Source organism: Amphiura filiformis, chromosome 12 (assembly GCF_039555335.1).
Source record: "Amphiura filiformis chromosome 12, Afil_fr2py, whole genome shotgun sequence".
NCBI classification, from domain to species: Eukaryota; Metazoa; Echinodermata; class Ophiuroidea; order Amphilepidida; family Amphiuridae; genus Amphiura; species Amphiura filiformis.
In genome coordinates, this window is record NC_092639.1 from 11,688,719 (window position 1) to 11,708,635 (window position 19,917).

General features: G+C 35.2%; 1 protein-coding gene across 1 annotated transcript in view; it reads right to left on the minus strand.

Annotated features, from left to right (window-relative positions):
* Positions 1-19,917, minus strand: part of LOC140165791 (uncharacterized) — a 108,428-nt gene that overhangs the window by 20,835 nt on the left and 67,676 nt on the right. Inside the window, 4 exon segments of the mRNA XM_072189113.1 lie at positions 142-288; positions 356-652; positions 655-1,195; positions 1,297-1,949. Coding sequence (XP_072045214.1) covers positions 142-288; positions 356-652; positions 655-1,195; positions 1,297-1,839 — 1,528 coding nt within the window. The 5' untranslated portion in view covers positions 1,840-1,949.

Consider the following 19,917-nt stretch of genomic DNA (forward strand, 5'->3'; position numbering starts at 1 on the left):
TTTATATCCCTCCGCTATCTTTCTCATTCCCTCCCTCACTCTATCTCTTTCTCTCTTCTTCCTTCTCTTTCTCTGTGAATTATTCAAAGTAACATTTGATACTAAAGTGATGATAAAGTGATGTGATCTCAAGACACTTACCATTTAAACCAGCACGTCGTGCTCTCTCTGCTCTTCTAGCTCTCAGATTCAAACTCTGCGGTCTCTGATGACGCCCTGATTCTGAGCTAATGGAGGATAGATTAGACTCCTGTGAGCTTGTTCTAGAACCCGACAACCTATCGGGCGCTTTTAGGTACAGCTCCCGCTGACATTGTCTTTGTCACAACCTGCTTTTTCTCAACGGTCTGCACACTGCTGCTGAGCTGCGTATCACTACCAGCTGAAGCAGGACTTCGTAGATGGACACCCCTATGAATTTCTGTAAGTAATTTTTGACGCTCTGCTTCCGTCAGCGATAGATTTGGATCGCGATCACTGAAACAAGGCCAGTCTGTCATGGAAGCCGTGTCCGATGGCGTAGCACCAGCTAGACTATCATCCGTTGGTGTGGAGACACTTTTCCTAGGCTTTCTTTTGAATTGAAAAGACGGCCATCTTTTCTGTTTGTGATGGTCCCTAGGTATTGGAAGAGCGCTCACACTAACACTTGCCGAGGTGTCCGATTCGCCATGTAGTCGGAATCGCGAGATCCCTTTTTAGAATCGCGCCGACCGAAAGTCCTACGTAGTCTTGCTGCAAAGCCAGTCTTTTTCATTTCTTTATGTACTTCAGATTTATCTGAACGACTATCGTCATCTTTGCTATCGTCCTGAGTTGGTTTACGATGAGTACTCGGAGAGCCAAACCTCTGCCGAGCTTTATCAAGGAGACTTTTCCTACGTTTTGGCTGATCCCTTTTCTTGGAAGATTCGCGTCTTACGACAACTTTTTGATGAGCGTGATGATGATGATGATGTGGATACGCATGCAGTGCCACACCATTACCAGCACTGCCATGTTTCTTAAGTCTATCAATATCTGCTTTAGTCGGTGGCCCAACTTGCATGCGTAAAGTCGATGGAGCTGACCGTGAGATCTCCCGTCCTCGCTCTTGCTCAGGAGAAGATGCCTCATCATCAGCTGATGATTGTTCCCTTGCTCGCCTACCGCCTTCCTGATCAACAGGATGGCGTAATGCTTGACGTAAACTCCCCTTAACCGTCCTTTTGAGAGTACTTTCTTCATCTCCATCTTCCGTTGGTTTACCATCTTTACGCTTTAAAGTATCATCCTCGTAGTCCGCTCCACGGTGACATCTTCCGCACCGGCGATTGGAGCAGCGCCTCTTCTGGTAATCTGCACTCTATCTCCAAAATCTCCGCTACTTCTTGGATATTCAGTGGAATCCGTACTTATGGTAGAAAACACTGATATGGTTTTATTACGAGGTGCCTTGAGATCCTTATCCTTGCGTTTTCGTTCTTGTAAAAAGAATTCCTCTTGCAGTACAGCATCATTTAAGCTCATGCTCCTTCTCTTCAAAAACATATCCATCACTTTTATAGTTTCTGCTTTCACAGTTGGTACAGTACTGTCCTTTTTGCGCCATGATGGAGACTTAGGTGATCGTGGACTGCGCTTATGAGGACTCTTTGATCTCTGGTCAGCCTTCAAAGTACTTGTCCGTGATGAAGGCGCCGATGACACACCGCTAGTATGTCCATCGGCTGTAACACCAATTTCATCTTTGTGCTTACTCTTTGGTTTAGCACGTTTTATAGTCCCAGTATCGGTAAAATCCCGGCTGAATCCACATGATGCTTCCGAGTCTTCCTCCACATGAAATGGAGCCTGCATCAGGGTAGGTGGCGGCTCAATTCAGGTGACGCCGCCATGGTTTTGGTATCCTTGGTGATGTTGTTGTCACATGACTTCTGGTCTATACAATTTTGAAGTAGGTTTTTATTCTGGAAAGATATGAAAATTACAGGAATAGAATCAGTCATACAATAGAGGCCGTCAACGTGACGTCATATGCCGCCATCTTGTGGGTACACGCTGTGATGGACGTTCGATCTCCATGCGTGAACAGCAAAATCACCGCGTTGAGGCGCGATAACAGCTGCGTGGCAAGCTGCGCCCTGCGCGTAGTGTCCGACGCAAGAACACACAGATCATTTGTACCCACAAGATGGCGAAAGGCTGACGGCCTCTATAACTAGAACAAGTCAAAAGATTGCAACAGAAAATCATCCTAGAAAGTTGCTAGTTCATATCAACATTTTAAAAATGTTTTTAATAAAAATGTAACTGGACAATGAATTAATACAGCAGCAGCAGCAAAATAGCAATAGTCAGTTTGTAAGTTCTGCAGTCCCCCTGCCCCTGCAGAAAATAACTATAAGGTCTTTCATTTAATTTGAACCTTACTAACAGGGAATGCTTATTCAAAGAAAACAAATGAGCATTTCAGAAATTTACCTCTCAATTCTGAAAGGCTTGATAAAACAAACAACAAAAATCATACTTGTTTTTAGATCAATATAAGTTGCTAGTAAGTCTTTTGGTGACAAAGATTGACCTATATTGTTACTATTTCAGGATTTTGTTATTTAGATGTAGGAATATAAGTAAAAAAAACAAAAAACAAAGTAAAATTAAAAAAGAAATTGTCCCTTGAAAACATTTTTTCAAAAAATATTTTATATACTTTATTCAAATATATATTTAAAAATCACATTTTGTTAGAATTTTTGCAGGAAGTTATCAAAAATGTTTTTGAATGTTATTAAAATGTTTTTTACACCCCTTATATAACCTATCATTTGAACATTTTCTTTAAAACATTTTGTGTTTGCCGGATAGGCAAACAAACAAACAAAACAAAAACAAACAGGGTGGCAAACCTTTATACATGCCTTTAAACAGAGTGATATGAAGTCGTACAGTTCATATATTTCCATTTAAAACCTCTCTACAAATTATGATATTACAACTCATAAACACAGCCAAAAAAGAAAGTCTCCAGTAGTTCCATCCCCATTTAATCAGAGTCTGATTAGTTTATGGCAAAATAATTTATATAATAGTTTTCTATACACTTTCCTTCAAAGTTTGATACCAAATTTGATATCAAAAGTTTAATCATCGTGAGCATAGAAACCGTTGTTTGGAAATTCGCGCAATTTTAAAAATGACATAGGGAATTGTATCACTAGCAGAGCTAGCGTGAATGCCAAGAATTACGTCGCCTGAATAGGCCGGCAGGTTAAAGGTTTACCCATGCATGTCAAAATGCAAATCAAATACCCCGCTCTTTCAATTGTGCGCAGGCAAGTGTGCAATGATTCCTGTACGGGTTGCTTCAGGCCACATAATAAGCTGATACCATGCATTGGATGTTATGTGGTCAATTCGTAATTTGTCATTTTTAAAATTGCACAAATTTACAAACAATGGCTCCTATGCTCATGATGATTAAACTTTTTATATCAAATTTGGTATCAACGCTTGAAGGAAAGTACATTGAAAACTATTATATAAATTATTTTGCCATAAACTCATCAGACTCTGATTAAATGGGGATGGAACTACTGGAGACTTTCTTTTTTGGCTGTGTTTATATCATAGAATGCACAAATCCTTCAAATGATGACACATACATTCACAATCATGATTGTATTTGGTAATCAAACAGGTGCATAACCATTCTAATTTAAATATTAAATATTTACAAAAATGCACATTTATAATGCAAACACAGACAGATAGAGAAATTGATGCTTGATGTATTTACTGAGGGAGAATATACATATTCAATTCTATTGAATCTAGTCTCTTTCTTTAATTGATATAATTAGTTAATATTATATAGCTTAGGCCTATAATAAATGTAGTTGCAGATCTATGTTAAATATAACCAGGAGCATAATTATATTACCGTACTGACGCGAGTATAATCACACTCCGTTTTTGGGTGAACAATTTTCAAAATTGGGGTGGGACTATACTCAATTTCAAAAAAAAAAAAAAAAAAAAATATTTTTTTAATTTTTTTTTTTTTATTTTTATAATTTTAAAAATATAGAAAAAAAAAAAAAAAAAAAAAAAAAAAAAAAAATAAAAAAAAAAAAAAAAAAAAAAAAAAAAAAAATTTCAAGATATTTTGTATTTTAATATGAAAATTGATAATTTGTATTCATGTCATAGTCTATTAATGATTTCAAAATGCATTGAATTTGAATGCATTTTGAAATCATTAATAGATTATGACATGAATACCAAGTATCAATTTTCATATTAAAATACAAAAACATCTTGATTTTTTTAAATTTTTTTAGGTCAACCATGAATGATCCTAGCATTTAGGTCTAGGTCCTGGGACACTCCAAAGTCATAAAAAAATAATAACTTACAAAAAAAAAAAAAAAATGTTTTTTTTTTTTTTTAATTTCTGAAATTTTTCGAAAATTTGGGGGTGGGACTTTACTCGAAGGTGGGACTATACTCGCGTCAGTTTAATCCCCGGTATTAATCACACAACAAACTTTCAAATATCAAGAAAAACATACAAAGATCTATGAGCAAGAAATGGAAAAGTACAATGTGTGCATTTTAGTGTTTACAAATGATAGGGCATGTTTTCAATCCTGGAGTAATAATAATATACAAACATACAAATAGGTGTAAATGATTGTGATCCAAATCATTGGGGCATATTTTCAATCCTGGAGGAGTAATAATAATATGAAAACTCACATGGTTGCAATCTCATTACCAATAACATTGGCTTAGGAAGATTTTCAACATTGGGGGGAGCTGAAACTTGGAAGAATTTTTGGTGGGCCATCCTGGAGTCAGAAAATTTGGCAAAATATGTCACAAACACCCATTTTCCTCTATTTTATCACAATTTTTTAGGGGCAGAAAGGTATTCCAGCCCCCGCACCAAAATTATTGAGTTATAGTTATCAAATAATTTTGACTTGTTAAGTTCTTGCAGCTCATGAGAAATTCACATCCTCACAGCATAGAAAAATGAAGAGAATAATTAACCCAGATTTAAAAAAATTAAATAATGATTAAACAATAATTTCCTGTAGGAAATGCATAAAGGTGAATTCTAATTTCAACTCAATTTGGGATGTGGTGCAAAATAAAAACCACATAATTGAGCATGTTGGACACTTTTCAGATGAGAAGACTCATAGCATAGCATACAAATTGTTTTTCAGATTTATTAGTTTATTACCAGTACACTGTTACTTCCAATCAACTGTGGCATTTACAAAAGCTGTAATTAAGCATGTCACAGACAATTTAGAATGAGTAAGTGTTCACTAACACAAAATTAATAGCCATTTGCCACTCTCTTAATTAAATTTGACCTGTTAATACTACTCAATAAGTATTTAACTATCCTTTGCATAGCTATGTAGATTTACTATGTAATGGTTATAAAATATATATTTTAAAACATATCTGAAGCTAACAAATGATCACAATATATCAGTTGTGATTTTAACTCCACCGTGTCTGTGTTAATCATATATCACCCATGCTTACACCATAAAAACCATCCATGCTGCACCATCACGCCACACATCCACACGCAACAGATTAACAGGGCAACTCCCTTACCTTGTGTCCCTCAAGCTAAATATCAATCAACATTATCATCTGCAAATCGTACTTATCCAAAATATATCATCCAAAACAATAGGTAGTATTAATCCATAAGCTATATGGTCCATCAGCAAGCTAACATGCCTTAGAGATCAGCAATGTTCATTTAAGAATGTATTTTGCATCCAGCTTAAGCAGATGACACTGTACGACTCGCAGGGTGCCATCTTCTCAAAAGAAAGATCTAGGATGCAACCATTCTTGGCCAGAGGGGTGAAAATATTGACTTTGAGCTCCTTGTAATGAGTGCATCTGACCATACTGCAGCTTAAGAGTGGTGATTACATGGCTATACAATGTACACGTGCGTGGTCAATTTATGTATGGAAGCGTAGATATAATTTATCCAGGTTTGTTACTGGGAAAAACAGCCCCCTGAGGTTATTGATAATGATTCATTTTATATTAAGACGGCTTGAGGCGATTTTAGCGGAAGTGAATGAGCGTAGATTTGGTAATTTATGCAGGTGAACTGTCAAAGTTTGTATTTTTGGTTTTACTGTTAATTTATGTTTCTCTGAAATTCTGAATGGATCAAAATAAAATTAATAACTTAGTATAAGTTATTAATTTAGGTAATAATATATATAATGAGCTTTGTATGGTTTTAATACATTATCCGCCAGAATAAAGAGAAAAAAATTCATTTTTTGTTATTTAGCAATTTGTGTCAAATTGACCAAGTCTGTTTTACAAAGGAAACTTCATTGCAGGAAATTGCCCTAAATCCTGTAATTGTCAAAAAACATAATAATTATTATGTATCAATCAATAATGCTTTGATACTGCGATGTGACAAAATTCAATATAACCAGTGCCCATGTTTAATATATTGGCAATAATTTGTTACAGGAGATCGAAGAGAAAGACAGAAGTGTGAAATTTTACCAGTGATTGTTAAAATCAATTGATGTTAAAAGAATCCTTCCATTAATTCAACTGAAAGACTTCATTCACAAATTAGCTACCTAATTCCAATGTTAGAGTACTAACTGTTTGCCACTAATAGCAATGATGACATTCAAATAATTAAAAACCATCATTAATAATTAGCTACATGTATGACTTATGTAATACAGTTTGCTGGCATTCAACATTCCTTACCTCTTTTTGTCACCACTAAACAAAATTATTTCCTTGTGAATATTTGAATTGCCACTTGAATCTGTCAATAACATTCTTCCAACAGCATGCCTTTGCTTAATCAAAACACATTATTGAAATGAATGCATGGCCCTGACTGCAGATAGAACAATAATAACTTTATCAATCCCACCCCCACATTATTCACTCTTGACAGAACACCCCCTCATTCAAACCCCTGATGGTATAGTCTAAAATTAGCACACAACTCTGTTACTGTCTCCCTACTGTTATGGTATGAACAGGATATAAAGGTTGACTAATACCTGTTAATATGTGGAAGAGACTGATAATGTAAACCCCCATGAGTCATCTTGAGTCATTTACAATTATTTCAGGAGCAAACAACTTCTGATGTGGAGTCAGTGGTATTAATATTGAATCTCCTCTTCAAGATAACGACAGATTTCCACTTTTACCTTCCCAGTGACAGCATCATGCTATTCAAAATGCCAAGCACAGAACTGGGTCCGGGTCATTTACATACAAAACTAATTGACAATCGGATGGCACATTTATCACACAAACAAACAAATTTGCAGTTCAGCATATTCGCTACTTGCACGGTTCCGCCATTATGCACTATGTGCGGGGAGAACCTCGAACTGGCAGCATACATGAATGGGAATTGAACTAGTCATATAACATTCTGTGTAAGGTTACATAATTCTTCCTTTCATGTATCCTGCCAGTTCGAGGCTCTCCCCGCACATAGTGCATAATGGCGGAACCGTGCAAGTAGAGAATTGCATTTACTAACTACTCATTTATTGACAGTTTGACTTGTGTCCATTGATCTACAAATGTACCAATTTGGGTTATTTATAGTTGCTTTGTGTTTTATAATTTCACAAAGAAATACATGCAGTCAGAATTCTTGCCCCCCCCCCCCAGTAAAAAAACCCAAATTTCCACTTTTTGCAGCAATTTTGTGCAAAATTTTGTGATTTTGGCCTCCCCCCAAATCACTTTTCCCCCCGGCTTGTTCATACAATATACAGAATGACCATTTACTGCTTTTTTCCTTGTTGACATTTCAAATGTTTCCCAAATGTACTATGAATTTAGAGGCCACAGAATTGACCCATGTATCGACATGTATTTATCATATTTAACTTGTTCACAAGTTCTAGTTCCCCTAAGACTTTTTAGAATAACTCGGGAGTAATTATTTACACAATTAAAAAATTATAACATTTTGTTTGATACAATTTAAAATGTCACACATCATTGCATTCGGTAGCAATGACTCATTTAAGAAAAGATGCAGTGTTGAAAAAGTTGCACTTTGGTCCATTCAACTCTCAAACAATACCTACTGTACATTACATATTTCTGCATGCTTTGTGATATTCGGAATGGTTCAAAGTGCTTTCAACTTTCAAAACTGCATCTTTTCTTACGTAATGTGCCATTGTGACCAAACGCAGCAATGTGTGACAAGTTGTATAAAACAAAATAAGCTACCACCATTTCTTATAATTTTTTTACTTTTGTAACAGACTTTTCTACTTTATATTTTAAAGTCTATGGGGGACTTAGGACTTGTGAACCACCTTATTAGCTATTCTGGAATACCCTCATGCATAAGTATAACCCTAACCCTGACCCTAACCCTGACCCATAATTATAACCCTAACCCTAATCCTAACCCACCCTAATCCTAACCCTAATTATAACCCTAACCCATCCCAATTATAACCCTAATCCTAACCCACCCTAATTATAACCCCAACCATAATTCTTATCTTAACCACAATCCTAACCCTAAAATGCAGGGTGCGCATGGTATACCAGAATTATACCGGTCACCTTGACAGATAACATCTATTATATACACATCATTAGTACTGCCATTTTACCGGGCATTTTACCAGGCATTTTACTTTCTATCCATGATTATCATCCTGATCAAACAACTGTTGTTATACAACCATCTATCTATTAGTCTTCTATTCTAGCAAATTCCTGTTTACACAGCACACACCACAACCAATAACATATTCATCAAACCCGTATTTAATTTCAAATTATGTCACCATTCAAATACATTGTTTCAGCTATTGTGTGGTGAATTTGTTATCCTTCAGCATAATTAGTTGTCCCATCACTTTATACTGTCCTATCTCAAAAGGCTGCCTTGAGTAATTTGACTTGAGTTACAGTCCAACCTCTCTTATCTGGCCATGATGGCATCAAGCATTGGCTGGATAAGTGAAAAATCAGGATAAGTGAATTATATGTAATTCTGTATTGAATGTCTGAATTGCTAACATTGGGACAGCAAAGGCTACTCAAAATGGGGTAATAACACTGAAAGGTGGTATTTGAGTGCCACATAGTAATGGCCTTCTAAATGCTTCAGTGCATGCTCTCAAGGCATTAAAACATCCTTTGCTATGAAGATCACATATCCGGATAATAGAGAGATCCGTTTAAAAGAGGTCCGTAACTATAAGGGAGGTTGGACTGAATTATGATCGTCATCCAATTGTGATGAGAATCATACACTGTAAAATTAACTTTATATATTAATTTTAAGGTTAGCGCAGCGGTAGTTCCCTCGCTTTGCACCACTGAGGTCCCGGGTTCAAGCCCCGGCGCGGCCCAAGGACTCATGTGCACTTGGTTTATCCCGATTCCATGCTCGCTCTCGAGTTGTTTGGTTATCAAAAACTTCCTTCACCCAATGGAATTTGGGGAGCTGCACAATAATTGGTGGATGTTACAATCTAAATGCGGATAGGTGTGCGTGTGCGCCGTTCGGCAGCAACCTAGTTGATGCGATCTGATTGTGATGATTCATCATTGCAGCGAAATTACAGCGCTTTGAGTCCTCTCAGATCTGGAGAAAGGCGCTTTATAAATCCAAAATTTATTTTATTTTTTATTTTTATTCTAATCTCATGTCCATTCATAAAAGAAGCATGCAGAAATATAAAATAACAATAAAATACAACAATGATAATAAAAATCACACAAGGCAGCCTTATGACACATGACAGTATGTGATGCAAATGACCAGTTGCTAGCGCATGGTCATGAGGTCTAAATTTAGATGTACTTTATGGCTGATTATTTGATCATGGTAACATGAAACTGTAAAACAAACTCAATTTGAAGCTTTGCGCAAGTTAATCCCGGAAAGTTAATACTCCGTAAATAATGCCGAGTACGAAAGAAGAAAAGTTTGCGCAGAAGCATTTTTCACAGGTATCATTAATTTGACTAATTTATGCATTTACATCATTTGTATTTCATTACAACTTCTACAACATTTTATTGCCCATATTTCAGAATTATCAAAATTTCGGTAGCACACTTTTCATTCAAAAAAGCTTTTTCTGTGTACCCCAAAAAATAATTCTTACATACAGGCCTGCTACAACAGTCTGTTGTTTAGATTTGCTTTAAGAGGTACTACACCCCTGCCCAATTTTGTGCCTATTTTTGCATTTTTCTCAAAAATTATAAGCGCATTGGTGACAAGTAAGATATGTATATTGTAGGGCAAGGACTACAACTACTGCACTGTAACTTTTATTTCAGCACAGACAACAATTGTGGAGTTACAGTCAAAAATGAGGGAAAACCAATATTTGATCAATAAATCAATAACTACTTGCCTTGAGTTGCTGAATTTTCAGTGCAGTAGTTGTAGTCCTTGCCCCTATAATATACATATCTTACTTGTCACCAATGCGCTATAAATTTTGAGAAAAATGCAAAAATAGGCACAAAATTGGCCAGGGGTGTAGTACCCCCTTAAGGAGGCACACAGGATCACTAATTATTCATTATTATTCACCTCATAACTCGAAAACTATTTATGTAAAGTATATAAAAGTATACATTTTTTGAACGGAAATGAGCTCATAAATCCATTTAAAATGTCAGTTTTGGGTCAAAAAGTACAATTTTCGAGAAAATCCCAAAAAACGGCTTTTTTGACCAAAAATTTTTGGTCCGCCATAAAAAAATTATTTGAAAATCAAAAACTGTAAAACATGAATTTTATTAATTTAGACAAATAAATCTAGAAAGCGTTTTTTTATTTTTTTGAAATTTTGCTTAGTTTTTAAAATATAGGCAAAAATCAGTAAAAACGTGTGACCCGTGTTCAAATTTTTGAATCTTGGGTGATAAAAAAAGTTCTAGGCCCTAATTTTAAAAAATGAAAAAACACTATCTAGATTTTGGCCATATCTAAACGTTTGACTTAAAAACTTACCTCAGTGATGCTTCATTTAGACGCTATGGCGGACCAAAAATGGTTAAAAGTCGTAAAAAGTGAACTTGCCGAAAATCGCGATTTAGAAAAATACAGCGGATTTTAGGTCCATTTTTGAAGATTATTCCATTAATATATAATCCGTGACTTGTGACGCTTTGGTCAAGTTAGAAAATGAGAAGGACCTCCAACTGCAGCAGATTGGCATTTTTTGGTGATTTAGAAGGTAAAATATACAATATGACAAAATTATCCGTGCACATTCGGCAGATGTTTATCCACATGGTGTAGCCATTTTATTTACTGCAGTCTTGTTTCCATGGTGCAGCAGAGCTTCCGGCAAGGCTCGGCGTCAAGCGTCGGCGTTTGAGGAGAAACAGGGCGCATGGACAGACAGACAGGTTACGCGAATAAGTTGCACAGTGCATGGTCGTGTTGCCGCGAACGAAACCATGATTATTTAAGCACAAATTATTGTCCTGTTCCGTATAAAAAAAAGATCATGCTCTGTATTAAAATTTGCGGAAAACATCAGAACATTAAAAGTAGAATAGAATAACTGACAAGCAATTGAAATGAAGAATATGAAATGAAGAATAAATGGAGACATAAATCATGATAATTGCAATTTCTGTTTTGTCCTAATTTTCATAATTTTGCTTTAAAATGCAATGTTTTTAATTTATCGTTTTTGGTGATTTTCTTTCTTTCTTTTTTTTCCTTTTTTTTTTGGTGTTGACAAATATTGCATTTTTATGTTCATTGTCCTTTTGTGAACCGCAAACATGATGTTGTTAGTTGTTACTACTCGTTGCTTTTTCTTTTTAGTTGGTGCTTGAGAGGCACCACAGCGGCCCGTCCGCGCCAAAGATAGGCATTTTAACGCCCGTTATAGCTAGGCCTACACTAGTTCACAACGTAAACTTGTGAACATCGTATAAGTTCCTTGTACTAGGCCTACACCACAGGAATCCCAAGTAAAATTTTAAAAGATTCTGATGTGTCGCATTACTCAATATTCCGTTTTTGTTATTGTAATTGTTTGTTGTTATCATATTTTATTTTTAACTTTTTACGGAATATCAAACACGTACAAAAGTCATAGGCGATAGGCCTAAAGCCACATTAAAGTTGTAAAATATTTTGTACTGCAAGTGTGTCTGTTGTTGTTTTCAATCAAATAAGCATGTAAAAAGTGGGGTAAAAGTTGTAATATGTCTTGAATAAACTTCTTGTAAAACGGACAAAAAGTAGGCCTATATATATGTTAAACGGGCAAAACACGGAGAGGTCACAAGAAAACTGAAAAACACGGAAATTGACATAGCCTAACAAAACCGAATTTCAAAAGTAGAAAACGGAACACTTATAGCTTTAAATTAGATTGTGGTTTATGCAGTAGGCCTACCGTATATAGGCATCATGCTATAAAGAGCTTTAAAGCAGTTTGCCTTTTAAAGTATGCAGAAAACATTATAAACGTGAAAGTTGAAAGCCAAACAAACATTGCAAATAAAAAGGCATTCGGCCAAAACATTCGCAAAAAGTGTTGTAAACCAAAAGCTTTTATCGCAATAGGCCTACTAATGGAAATATAGTTAAAATGGGTTATGAAAAAATCACGAATTTGCGTTTTCGATTATATTTCTCGTTTGCAAGTATTATTTAGCATTAAAACATTCATGAAAATTCTTTCATAAAAGCGTGCTCGCTATATGCCGATTTCAAATATCGACACTTTTGACATAGAGTTGTAGGCCATGCCTATAGATGGTCGATATTATGTATTGAAATGTCAACGTTTTTGACATTGCGTTAACGGTCAATCAGGAGTAGAGAACGTTTGAAAACGAATCTTAAATCCGTGTTTTAATAACACTTTGAAACATTATTCAGGGCCTTCGGTATAAATATAGGCCTACCGGTAGTAACTGCTTGCCTATTTTTTATGGTCTTCAAAATTAAGACGAGACTGAACGACCGCAGAGGCCCCCGAACCAAGGCTGGGAATGCATAAAATATAAGCTAATATAATAGGCCTATATTCTTGTCCAACTACACCAACTTGGTAAATCAAATAATAACAATGAAATGAATGAATGAATGAATGAATGAATGAATGAATGAATTAATGAATTAATGAATGAATGAAATAAAACAAATTTTTAAACATAAAATATTAAGCTTAATGATGTACTATATGGGCTAAGTCTAGTCTACTAGCAAAATATTTAGGGCCTACGTTTTCTATTGTATCTACCAGATTGCGTCACAGGGCTTCTTACGGGCAACTACTTCTTACAGATAAATTTCATCTTTTCAAGTTCAGAATTAAACTTGAAAAACAAAACAAAAACAAACAAAAAATTCACTATTATGTTTTTATAATAAAAACCTATAATTTATACCACTATATCAGCACTTTTTTGGCGAAATTTATCGAGTAGGCCTACTGGGACGGGGACGGTGGTGGTCTGTCGGCCCGCAGTTTCGCAATGCAAGCTTTACCTACCTTGGAAGAGATAAATACGGTAGTGATCGCGATTAGCGACTCCAGCGCCTCAATCAGCAATCACCTCGCCCATCCAGTTTACCATGTTTACCATGTGTGCGTGTCTTTGCTAGCTGTGGCCGCAGTACGCGTTCTGAGAACGCGATATATTGCGGAAAAACAATGATTTATTTGCTTTTGCATTTTGAAAAAAAATAAAAAAAAAAGGGTCTTTAAAATAGCTTTTCTTATGGTTCAAATTTTAAGATTTCTTTAAAATCTATTAATGACAAGATAAAATACGGTTTGAAGATGACATTAGTGATGAAAACTCAATTTTGGCCATGTAACACTTCAGTGATCCTGTGTGCATCCTTAATCCAAACAAATCTATACTTTTAAGAAACATATGATTTTATCTTTTAAAGCCACTTTTTACAATGTTACAAAAATGTATAGGCCTAATGTTTAACCAGATGTACCTACATTTTAAAAGAAAGCTAACACATCTTTCCCAATTGAAAAATAATAAGTCAAACTTTTGTAGAAATGAAATCCAATCCAAAGTCAACTCATAATTTCACAGTTAATTCCACTTCAAGACAGTCTGTAATCTCAAGGAGGTCAATTAACCACTTCTCATTCATTTGCACAAGCTCACCAAAACATGAAATTCAACACTATTAGCTTTGTCCACTTACAACAAATAATTCCTACGATTAAACTGTTCGTCATAATATTAGCACCACTTTATGCTATTACCATAAAACCTCAGCTACAAGCATATATGTGACCATCCACCACAACTGAGCCCAGATGTCTCCAGTGCCACTATTGAGATATGCTCCATTGAACTTAACAATAAACAATAGGAAACAAAGGATTTATTGACTGTTTTATTGATTTTTCACTTCTTAAATGTCAAGTACTATAGACATGATATACATCATTTTAAAGCTAATTTCAAGCAGAATATTTTGGTTGAATGTCTCAAAAATGATGATTGGCGACTTCAGGGCTCATTTGTGCTGGATGGTCACATATAGAGTTTTTAGCTAAATTATAAAGCTAAATTAATACGATATATGCGTAAATATGCCAATACAATAGATTGGTCTTACAATAATACTTGTTTGTATATATGCTTGGATCTGTAATTTATTTGCTCAAATTCCATGAGGGCGCTTGGATTAATTTAGCTTTCATCAGAAGTACTCTATATGCTTGTAGATGAGGTTTTGTGGTATTCCTCTTACAAAATTAAATTTACAAATAATGCTGCATCAAATGATTATGATAATAATTAAATGAATACAAAATGTGATTTTGATGTCATCAAAACCAAAATAGAATAAGATTCAATCAGACTAATAAAATTGAACACATATACCCAAAGCTTATATTAACCAGGCACCCAGGCTTTTTTTACCCCATGGTTACCAAGTTTTAGCTCCTGGTGTGTCCAATATTTTACACTACAAACTATAGGACCAGGAGCCATCTTTGGCAGGCCTTAAGGCCTGCATATACCATATCAAGGAATTACTAGTCAACATAACCAAGCAGAAATCAAAATCTTTAAATCCAGAACCTCTGTATCTCCAGACGGATGATCTACAACTCTGTTATTGAGAGACTTTTGCCATCATATTAAATATCCATGCAACACATAAATGCTGTCAGAAATCCAGGTGAAACTCTGCCTGATATTTTGGTGATACAAGTGACAAACAAAGTCAGAGCCCTCAAGCATGAAATATGTAGGGGCACGTTGGCACAGCGGTATGGGCTCTGCCTTGTAAACAGTGGATTGCGAGTTCGAGCCCAGACGGTGCAATCATGTTGTGCTCTTGGGCAAGGTGCTTTACCTTACTTGCCTCTCTCTACCCACATGAAATGGGGAACTGTTATGAATGTTATCCATTAAGCTGCCCAAAGGTATGAGCATGCCTTGGGCATTGTATGGCAGCTGACATAATTCTAACGACTGCGGAATAAATGTAAAGCGATTTGGTACATGGGCACGTGTGAAAGGTGCTGTATAGGCTTAAATACCAACATTTAAAATATATATATATAATTCCAACTTTTGTTGCCAGAAATTGGATTCTTAATTAAAAGCTTTTTAAGTTCTTCAAATAATAGAGATACTCAGTAATCCATTTCTTACCTTAATTTCTTGAAGTTCAAGCTGATGTTTTGCCTTTATCAGTGGAGACATTCGCATAATATATACTCTATCCATACTATCCTACACAAACGCAAAAGACCAAGAAAGCTTCCCTTGTATAACTAAACAACTATTGCTTCTGATCACAGCAAATAATTATACACAGTATATCCACGTTGATAAAATATTAATTATGAAATAATCTGACTGTTAGTCACGCCTATATACTTGTTACAACCAACTTGACCAAGGTTCACTCTTCACTAGGAAAATATCCCGGATGTTGTATAAAGCATGTGTGTGCACTGTACAGGCGCATTTCCCTATTTCAACCATTCTAGGCCGAAATGCAATTATTTGGTTAATTAGTTCAAAGAAATGAGCGTAATTGCTTAGATTGTGTACATAAAATGAGAAAAGAGATGAATGATTTAGATAACAATAGGAGTTGTTTAGGGGGATTCCCTTTGCTAATCAATATAAATGATTAATAATTCATTATTGGAGTGAGACTCTAAATCAATAATATTGATAGCGTTGTTCCGGTTATTGTCTGTGTTAATTTAATGCATCGCAAACTGTTGATTTGGGTACATACAGTATGTGTGTGGATAATAGGAAAGCTTTCCATACTTGACCTAGAAGAACTTCTTCTAACAAATAATTAATTTCCACAAATCCACTGTTAATTGTCTGCAATTAATGGGGTTCTCAAGAGATTTCTTGAGAAAATCAAATGAGAAACATTTACTTGTATGATTGGATTCAGAGAAACCCACCTCAGTGGAAATTTGCATGGAAAAATCTGCTCCATTCCCCGGTCCCTATTCAAATACATGTAGTTAATACTGTCAATATATAAATTACAGATTTATGTAAAATGCCTTATTTTGTCTTAAATACAGACACATCTATGACCATGACAAAGGGACAAACATCTGAATTTTGATGAACGTCCAGATGAGCAAATCACTGAATAGGCCTTGAAATTCATTTTTGTGTTTGCTGGGTTATTATCATGAATACAGGACTCAGTGTAATTCAAACATAAATTTACTTGGAGTATTATATGTGCACGATGTCATGCTTCCAAACCTGCTGATAAATTTACTTATTGAAAGATTCACAATTTTGTAAAAAGTAGCAGATTTCTAAATTGTGCTTCCCATTTAGCTAGTCTTGACAGCATTCCGGTTGAACAGTTTACTCAAGCATTTGACGTTTATCAAAATGCAAACTAAATCCGGTATCCTGATATCAAAATAAATAAAATATGATAATGATTTGGTAAGGCAAATATTTAGCGAGTGAATATTAATTACACAATAGAGACATAGTATTGCAGCACCTATACAAAGTAAATACTACCAGGCTTTGAACCCTGACAAACTTTCTGTCCATTAATCTATAGAAATATGCTATATAATTTCAAGCATTCAATATTACAACTTTGACTTCTGAGTTCCAAACCCGGGGGGATCACTCACATAAATGGTCTGTACGCATGCGTGACCAAAAAAACAAGTAAAAGGGGGTGTTTTTTTTAGGCAAGGCAAGTTACTGTGCGTGACGCGCTTAGGGTCTAAAAAACAGTGATTTTCAAGAATAAGGGTAGTTTTCTGAAACTGGACAACTTGTTTAGGGTACCTTTTCAAATTTTTGGTAAATTATGAGTCCAAAAAGGGTACATTTGTTGCATTTTCACCAGCCAAAAACTCATTAGGGGGTAAATTCTATACTAAATTACCTTATTAAGGGGCTAAATTTGCTGGTAGGGTAAAACTCGTTTAGGGGGTGTTTGAAAAAAATTTGGTCACGCATGCGTACACTGTCATATTTGAGTGGCCCCCCGGGGTTCCAAATCAGTGATTTCCCTTTATACGGTGCCCTGACCAGATTACACCGACTTTGTTGTTGTTGCACAAAATTGCCATAATAAATGGCAAATGTGAAAGGAGGCCCGTAGCCAGAATTTATTTGGGAGCGGGTACCTTTTGTGAATTTTTTTTCCTTCAGTAAAAGACTAATTTCAATGTTTTTCCTGAAGATTGCAGAACTTTTGTGAAATTTTCCTTCAAAATAAGACTGATTTCAATGTTTTTACAAAAAAAAGTGGACCTTTGTTTCAGATTTTTTTTGCGCCGGTTAAAATGGGACAACTGAAAACTAAGATATATCCATTTCAAAGACCAATATATTGGATTGAGCTTACAAAAACCTAAAGAAAGTATTTCACTTTTATATATGTGACCATCCAGCACAACTGAGCCCTGAAGTCGCCAATCATCATTTTTGAGATATTCAACCAAAATATTCTGCTTGAAATTGGCTTTAAAACGATGTATATCATGTCTATAGTACTTGACATTTAAGTAGTGAAAAATCAATAAAACAATCAATATATCCTTTGTTTCCTATTGTTTATTGTCTATGGAGCATATCTCAATAGTAGCACTGGAGACATCCGGGCTCAGTTGTGGTGGATGGTCACATATGAAGGATGGTACCAAGATGACTGGACATACTGGATGTGGATGTTAGGCTATTTTTGTTAAAACAGGTTTATCACAACCAAGTTTTAAGAAGATCTGAAAGTTGAGTTCTCTCTTCTTGCCTCTTTTTTTCCCCTTCTTTTTTTAATACCTAACATTAATTTTGAAGATTCGGGCAAAAAACAATTTAAAATAGTGGTGTTTTCAAGAACTGACACTTCAATTTGAAAAAGACAATATCTTCTTGTAAAAACCAACGGAAATGTACATAATTGATATTTTAATCAAGTACATCTCTAGCGTAATTTAAAAATTCACTCTGACGCGTGTCTACATATTTTTTGTTCCCCTGTTGATTGTTTCTTGTTTAGGTATAGATTAAGTTGTATAGTAAGTTAAATTAATTTTGTAGGGTAATTTTTGTATCATGCCTTGAGCGCCATCAATTTGGTGGATTTGCATGCAATATAAATCCACATTATTATTATTGTTGTTATTATTATTAATTAGCTAACCATCCTTTCCAAAACTACCTGTCAGATTGTGAATACAGGATATATGTGTAATTAAATGACGCAACAAAATTAGTGTGTTAATGAGCAAATTGTATAGTTCATAATTGCACTGTGTTTACATTATGTTTCCCCATATGTTGCCCTTTTAGAATAGGCCCAATCAACATGATCAAAATTCATTCATGATTCAATTAATGATATAAATTACAAAGTGGCACTTTGCCCAACATGAGTCAATATATGGGCGGTACATTTGAATGATTGACATCTACAGCACACAACAGGGGTGGATATGAGACGACCAAATATAGTTGCACTAATTAGCATATGAATAAACAGATTGCATAATCAAAGGTGAAATATCGGACAGTGATGCATCATCATTTAATTGCGAACTTGTACTACAAGACTCACCAGGAGAGAGAAATACTATTATGAGGTTGGTTTCAGGCCAATTCAGTTCACTCAAAGTTCAGGAAAAGGAACAGAAAGAATCTTTTCGATTTTAAATCATTTTCCTAAAAATCAACATGATCAATGAAAGAAGTAGGGCAATTTCATTTTAGTTCCAAGATGTTTCAGTTTAATTCGTATTTACTGCCATCACCTGTGAATTTGAAGCAATTAGGGACGCACCATTAGACTTCAAGGGGGGATGGCGGAAGTTGGGGCCGGGGCAAATTTGTTTTTTTCCGCAAAGTTGTTAAAAATTTTTTTTTTATGCATTCAGTTAGGTGGGGATTATTATTATTATTTTTTAGTGTTGGTAGGGAAAGTTTGTTTTTTTGCTCACATGTGTAGTGAAGGAATTTTTTCCAAAAACTTCCTCGCCCTCCCTTGAAGTCTAATGGTGCGTCCCTTACAGGCATTGCTTCATTTCATCATCAATTTTGTTGTCATTATCATTATCGATGTCATCTTCATTATCATCATCATCATCATCACGGATCCTATTCCACAAACATGATAAGCATATTCCAGCATGTTTATTGATCTAAAAAATTAATCACATTTGTAATTTAATAATTTGTTCACACACCCTGCATGCATGACTTAACATATGCAAACCAGGTACTGACAAATTCAGAGATTTGAGGTGTGCAACACTTTCAGAATTCAGAAGGTTTTGCAGGTCTGCATTTATCATAGAGTTATAGACTAAAAGAGAATACAATAGTAAAATTTTAAAGTGAAATTTGCATAATTTT